We start from the raw sequence: 7,682 nt of genomic DNA, 5'->3' as shown, positions 1-7,682 counted from the left end.
GCGTTGGCTAAGAGTGACAGTTCTGCTGAGTAGATCTACCAATCACCGGCGACAGAAACTCGGCGCTTATTTTTATGCTGTCTATGTGCTCAACGGAGGAGTTTCTTAACTGATTGGAAATTTAGCCAATAAACGGGGCTGCGAATGCGTCATACAAGCCTGGCCTTTCGGAGGCGGCGCTAAAGGTTTGGCGCATATTTGCAAACATCTCACCAGAAAAAGCAACATGGAGGAGAGTGCAGAACCGGAGAGAAAAGAAGTAACCTCAAAAAATGGGGATGACAAGTCTATTGAAGACCAGGCGTGCAAGTCTGATATGTCGGGACAGTCTACAGACCGGAGCGACAGCACCGAAAACAAGGCGGACATGTCCGACCCGCGGGCGAACAGGCTCAAGCTTTTCAACAAAGTTATGGAGAAGAGCTTGCAAAGGGTGATTGCGGACGCCAGGTAACGTTACTTAAAGTTAGTTAGTGAGCTGGTTAGATTAACAAGACAGTTGACGTTACATTGACTTTTAAAATCGGTTGTTTAACTGTGACCGGTTATAATCTTTTAAGTTACAAGGAGTTAGCTAGTAGTCCGTTATCCATCTAGCCATATACCTATTGTAAGGAATAGCCTAGTACTACCATGAAAGCATTGTTATGAAATACAGTAATGAAATACTGTCTGTCTTGTTGCAGTTTTCACAGATTCGCCAAAACCTTTCACCCGTTTTACAAACAGAAGCCCCAGTTAACAGAAGGCATCCACAAGCAGTTTGTCTCAGAGCTACGGACCTCAATCCAGGTGACGTCATTACTAGGGGTGTGCAGAGACGTCATTATCTGTATCTCTATCTGTATCTGTTCAACCAACAAAATTATCTTTATCTGTATTCGGATAGAAGACAGGAAGTTGGCGTGGTTTATACAGGAAGTCAAGTTAAATCCCCCCCCCTTAACTGGGGGGACATTGAACAATCAGAAACTGAAGAAATATATAAATGAAAAGATTCTGTTTTGCATTCGAAATTTATTTACAGTAATGATATATAGATAAATTAATATCATTGGAATTTATGAAGGGAATAATCTGTAATTCCATTGATGCTTCGTTCACTTTTCTTGATGTGCTGGGGAATCGTGAATGCCCACTTTACAACATAATGGTTCATGAACTTTTTTGCCCGTTTTATTTTATTCTCCTACTGATCTTAGTTTGGATAGACTGCAAACCATCTGATGTCCTCACATTTTCCCTTGCTGGCAACTGCCTACCATTATAATCTGGACTGGATTTTGTGTTCATTTGATAGCCAAGACCTATGGCTGATACATACAGCATGTTACATCTTAAACGGATGAATATTGACTGAAATACAAGGTAAAACGTTTCGTAAAATATTTCGACTTGATTTTTTTAAATTGAGGAAATTAGCACGTACAACTGAAACTTACAGATTCTAAGCTTCATTTTGATGTATAGGTTGCGGGGGTTTGAAAGAAATCCAGCTGCCACACCAGGCTTTTGTCTCGCTAGCTCCCGCACCTGACGTCTCCTCCTCCTTGATGCGAGAGTTTCCCTGGTAGCCGGGAATGGTCAGCACTCAGCCCGCTGCCTGCTATGCGCTGCCTCGGTGGGGGCGACTACAGAATATAGCGATCACTTTTCAATAATGTGTAGTAAATGAAACGACTAGTTAGTGAAATCAAAGTCCTATGTTGCAAACAGAATGGGCATTTTTATCTTGTGGCCATCCACACTAATATGAATCTATTTGAAGAAACATAATGGCTGACGCACAGAACTTATTTATTAAACATTTTGCAGCGCAGTGGCTCAAAGTTTGTTGGTCTCCCTCCCTCTCTCTCCCTCCCTCCCTCCCTCTCCCTCTCCTCTCCTCCCTCCCTCCCCTCTCTCTCTCCCTCCCTCCCCCTCTCTCTCTCCCTCTCCTCCTCCCTCCCTCTCTCTCCCTCTCTCCCTCTCCTCTCCCTCCTCTCCCCTCTCTCCCTCCCTCTCCCTCCTCTCCTCCTCTCCCTCCTCCCTCCTCCCTCTCCCTCCCTCCCCTCCCCTCCCCCTCCCTCCCTCCCTCCCTCTCCCTCTCCCTGTCCCTGTCACGTTAGATAGAGGCTATGAGAACTCAACATGGCGCTGACTTTTTTTTTCCCGAATCCGAATAATAACGAGCAACTTCGGGTAAAAGAAATATCTGTTTCCATCGCATTATTCGTGCTTACTGAATACTGTATTCGGATTCGGATACATCCCTAGTCATTACCGCGTCTTCCTCCTCCTAATAACATCATCAGCAGCATTCTTCTATCCGGGTTCGATGAGTCGTGAGACCATTGCTATGAACTAAAGGGATGATGCATCATAGCAAACGGAAGAAAGGAAGCGCTTCATATACTGATTTAGGAATACAATTTTAAAGCAGTTGATGCGCAGTTGAAAAAAACAAATCCCATCTAACCATGGCAAGTTAATACGGAGCCCCTATAGCAGGGGTCCTCAATCTTATCCAGAAAGGGCCGGTGTGGGTGCAGGCTTTCAATCCAACCAAGCAGTCACACACCTGATTCTACTAATCAACCCCTTTGCTAAGGACCTTGATAAGTAGAGTCAGGTGTGTTCCTGCTTGGTCGAAACAAAAGCCTGCACCCACACCAGCCCATTTTGGACAAGATTGAGGACCCTTGCCCCAACAGTGGTGTCAAACTCGTGCCATGGAGGGCCGTGTGTATGCAGGTTTTCATTCCAACCAATTAATGCTGCCTTAATTGAGTCCAATTACTCATTCAGCCATATGCGTTTAACTGCATTGAAGCACAGAATATAAGAAAATTTTTATTTAGACAATGCGGGTCACCATAGACGTCGGGTCACCATTGTGCACAAACCTGCATCCCTAATTCAGCAAATAATTAAACTAATTATATAATCAAGATCTGAGGCTGGAATGTAAACCTGCATACACACGGCCCTCCATGGCACGAGTTTGACACCACTGCCCTAAAAGGACGTGGGTGATCATTTAAAAAAATATTATTGCGTTCCCTCGCAATAGTTTTGCGAGATCTCGCAACGCTTTGCCTTCCCTCGCAGTTATTGCGATATCTCACAAAAACTTTTGCGTTCCCTCCCAAAAATTTTATTTTTGAGTGTACATACCCACTATACAAGCCTCTGGAGGCAGTGTTATCATCTGGGGTTCAATTGGTCAGGTCAAGGCTCAGAAATGTTGTGCGGCAATAAAATGAAGTCAGCTGAGTACCTGAATGTACTGAATGACCAGGTTATCCCATCAATGGATCACGGGCATATTCCAGGACGACAATGGCAAGATTCATTGGGCTCAAATTGTGAGAGAGTGGTTCTGGGAGCATGAGGAATCATTTTCACACATGAATTGGCCACCACAGAATCCTGACCTTAACCCCATTGAAAGTCTTTGGGATGTGCTGGAGAAGACTATATGGAGTGGTTCGACTAACCCATCGTCAATGCAAGACAATGCAATTCTGGACGGAAATATTATGTTGTGACGTTGCATAAGGTTGTCGAAACAATGCCACAACAAATGCACGCCGTAATCAAAGCTAAAGGCGGTCCAACAAAATATTAGTGCGACTTTTTTTGGCCAGGCAGTGTATATTTGCGAGGGAACGCAATAATATTAACTTTTTTTTCTCTCACTCGCGTCCCTTTAGGTGCTCCGTAAATTAATAAGCATGTCCTGTTCATTATTAATCTGGGCCTGTGTTCATGAAGAACCTCTGAAAACCAGTGCGGATCAGTTTGACCTTTTAACTGTTAATGGGCAAGGGAACCTGGATCCGAGGACTGCACATTATGAATACCAGGGCTGAAGTCAAAAAGAACAAATGTTAGAATCTATAGCCAACATACAGGAGCAGAGCTGTCAGAGTGGTGATAAAAGTAAAGGTATTTCGAACACATTTGGCTTACAGCGATCTTGTCCAGCACATGGAAATGTGTGCCTTGTTGGGGGGGGTATTTAATGAAGCAGGTTTACTGTGTAAAACCCGGAACGGCTCTTTTTACTTCAGTCCATGTTCCAGATTTGGAAGGGTTCCGGGTTTTACTTGGCGCAGTTATCCAGCTAACTCTGCGATCCTGCTCTGTGAAACAGGCCCCAAGTTTTGCATGAAAAGTGTCATGAATTTGTGCGTGTGCTGCGTGTGTCACTTCCTATCTGCAGGATGACATCACGCAGATCATGGAGGAGGGACACCTGCAGTTTAAGCTGGAGGAGTTGGACCGGCTGGATGAGGAGTGCAGGGATTGCACAGAGCCTGCATGGTGAGGAAGGAAACCGCCATCCGTTCGGGCCTGTGCGTCTCTCCACACGTCCACCGAAGGTCGTGCGTTAGCTCTCAGACGTGTTCGCCGCATTGCTGAAGAGCTGAGAATGTGACGCTACTGGTCACTGTAACTTTTTGAACTTGCTATGTTTTTATTTATATTACTGATTCTGTGTAACTGAGTGTGTGTGTGAGTGTGAAATGGGTCGTGTACTGTAAGAGAGCATGCATGCTCTGTCAAGCTGTCCTGTATAAATAAAGGGTAAATTAAAAAAAATTTAAATGTTCAGGCCTGACAGTGCTCTCAGTCATGTTGCATTTGCTCTGTCTCCCTGATGTCTGTGTGCCTCTCTCTGTGCCTCTGCCCTGTGTGTGTATCTGTGTTCATTATCTTTGTCTTGTATGTGCCGCCATTTTGGCTCTGTGTGCTGCTATTTTGCCTCTGTGTGCGCCGCCATCTTGGCTCTGTGTTCCCTTTGTCTGCCGCCATCTTGGCTCTGTTCACCTTGTGTATGGTGCCATCTTGGCTCCGTTTGCCCTGTGTCTGCTGCTGTCTTGGCTCTGTGTGCCCTGTCTGCTGCCTTTTTCGCCCTGTGTCTGCTGCCATCTTGGCTCTGTGTGTACTTCGTGCCAGGCGTCCGAGTGGGGTGCCGGAGCAGGACTTGTGCAGTTTCGTGATGCCGTACTACCTGCAGCAGCGGGAGTACCTGCGGCGTGAGCTGAAGAAGCTGCAGAAGGAGAACGCCGCCCTGGCGCAGAGGGTGCGGGCAGGGCGCGACAGGATCGCTGAAACCGAGCAGCACATCACCAGCGGCATGGAGGAATGGAGGGTGAGAGATGAGTGTGCACACACTGACACACAGACATGCACGCAAACATGCATGTATGGATGTACCTAAGCATGCACGCGCACACCCATATAAACACACACGTACACACGAGCACACGTCAACTTGCACACACACAAACACATCTATATGCACGCACGCACGCACTCACTCTGACACTTACAGACACAGACATGTACACACAGGCGCATACATACACACACAGACACACTTACACACACATACATACATACACACACTCACAGTCACATACTCGCATACATACACACTCACATACACATACACACGAACACTCGCACATACACACGCTCACACACACACACTGTTCTCCGAACTCAGCAGCTTGTTATCAGTTTATTTCATTTCTCTGTCCCTCCAGGCATCGACAGCCACTCTGGACACACTGGCCACCCTGTCCCCTATGCAGAACTTTGACACAGCGTGACTTCCTGTCTCCAGACTCAACAGCTGTGTCCGGAACAGCTTATTTGCCTACTATTGAGTATGCAAGCTGTATGCAACTTGTATACTCTGTAGTAGGCAAGTAAGCTGTTTCTGTCATGGCTGACATTTCTTTAGTTTGGGACTGAGGTGATGTCATGTGGACTGTTGAATGAGCACATAGGAACTTCCAGAGATGGACCTTGTGACGCTTGGAGTGGGGGGTGGGGGAGTTAAATAATAATAGGTAAATAAATGCTGCATGCACTTGAATAAAGTTTTTTTTTTTCCTTTCCATGATGTTCAAGGTTGTTTAGTCAGAAAACAGACTTATTATGTTGCTTTAGAGATATGTCACCTGCTGCATGATGGTTAATGAAGTTCAACCTTGTAAGGAATAGCAACTGGTTGTGTTTTCAGCGTGAAGTGATGTTTCATTGCCTATATTTACTTTTCTTTATTGTACTATTTGAAAATTAGTAAATCTTCTTGCACAACTTGTTCTCCAACATTTGACCTTCTGTAGATGGCAGTGAGCAGGGTTGGTATTGCAGAATACCGAAGTGCTTTTATTATGTTGCCCAGAAACTGGTACCTCACGATACAAAAATGAAATAATATAAGAACACCAACATAACAAAACTTAAAGCAGGAGTGGCCAATCCTGTTCCTGGAGATCTGTCGGTCATTTCAACCCTAATTTGGCACAGCTGACTCTTCTAATAAGCAGCTCTCACTGAGATCTCTGGCTGTTAAATGAGGTGTGCTTTGTCAGGGTTGAAACGATAACCTACAGGATGGTGGAGGTCCAGGAACAGGGTTGGGAAGGCCTGCTGTAGCTGTTGAATGAGGTGTGCTTTGTTAGGATTGAAATGAAAACCTACAGGATGGTAGATTTCCAGGAACAAGGTTGGTTACCACAGATCTAAATGCTGATGTCACAAGGACTACTGGTAATTGAAAGCTGTGGAGTTCTAGAACACTGACTTATAATTTAGAAAAACATTCCCAAAAACCAAAGGGTTAATAACCTGATATAATGCTTACATAAGAAAGCAACTGGAGCTTTTCACAACCAGCCATTAATGACCAGTTAAAGTGAATGAATGAGTCAAAATACTGTTGTACGTAACGTTCTGAACCTACCAAATACTTTTTATATCTACTGATTACTTCTATCTTGAATCCAACAGAACAATTCATTTACAAACATTAATGGGTGTGTATTTTGAATGTGTGTGAAATTGCAAGGCAAGGCATGAAACAATGCATTATGTAATAACACCGCATTTTGTAATAACTTGACAAAATGTAATACATTTTCACTTCATTATGTAATAACACCTGCATTTTGTAATAATCTGCCACATTTTTTCATACACAGCTTGAACACAATATGTAATTAATTTCCCCGCATTTTGTAATAAATTATTACATACTGCCTTACATACCAGTACTTAGATGTTTGTGTAACACTCAGTGTTGTGCAGTTTTTGTCTCCCATGAACCCTCAAGTACAGTTTCTATTAAGCTAATCAGTGACACTTGATGTAGTTTTGAAATGAAAGATACTACTAATCTACTGAACTAATAGTATCTTTTTAAAATGAATTTTGAGTCAGTGTGATTCATGCTAGAATGCATAAAATTAACATTGTTGTTATGATGTTTTAATGATTTTTATGAATTAAGACACCATTTTGGTTGGTTATTACATAAGGCTGTTCATCGCAAAATGCGGCAGATTATTACAAAATGCGGGAGTTATTAATTCTAATGACTTGTAAATCTAGTAATTCTATCCCTTTTCTTTTGTTCTTTCCCACCCCTTCTTTCTTTCTCCACTCCTCTCTTCCTTTTTCTGTCCTTACCACTGTCTACTCTTCACCTTCCCTCTTTCAATCTCCCCTCTATCTTTACTTCTTCCTCTTCTCTCCCCTTCCTTTTTTCTCCACCTCCCTCCAGTCCCTCCCTCCCTGTCCTCCAGCCCCCCCCCCCAGGTTTTGCTAATGGACTTAGTGGCTTGTGAAAGCGTTAGTGTGAAAGGCGTGTGGGGGCCTGAATAGGCGCCCGGGTTAATGCC

At 44.0% G+C, this 7,682-nt stretch overlaps 1 protein-coding gene across 1 annotated transcript; it reads left to right on the top strand.

The window, feature by feature from the left end:
- Positions 1–152: 152 nt before the first annotated feature.
- si:dkey-6i22.5 (polyamine-modulated factor 1) lies at positions 153–6,096 on the top strand. Its single transcript, XM_064348460.1, has 5 exons — positions 153–450; positions 687–792; positions 4,208–4,308; positions 4,945–5,140; positions 5,538–6,096. Exons 1-5 carry the CDS (start codon positions 227–229, stop codon positions 5,601–5,603), a joined length of 693 nt encoding a protein of 230 aa, XP_064204530.1. The 5' UTR covers positions 153–226; the 3' UTR covers positions 5,604–6,096.
- Positions 6,097–7,682: the final 1,586 nt, after the last annotated feature.

This window comes from Anguilla rostrata, chromosome 8 (assembly GCF_018555375.3).
Source record: "Anguilla rostrata isolate EN2019 chromosome 8, ASM1855537v3, whole genome shotgun sequence".
Lineage (NCBI taxonomy): Eukaryota > Metazoa > Chordata > Actinopteri > Anguilliformes > Anguillidae > Anguilla > Anguilla rostrata.
The sequence above is the reverse complement of the archived record's forward strand: the minus strand, read 5'-3'. Positions and strand labels throughout refer to the sequence as shown.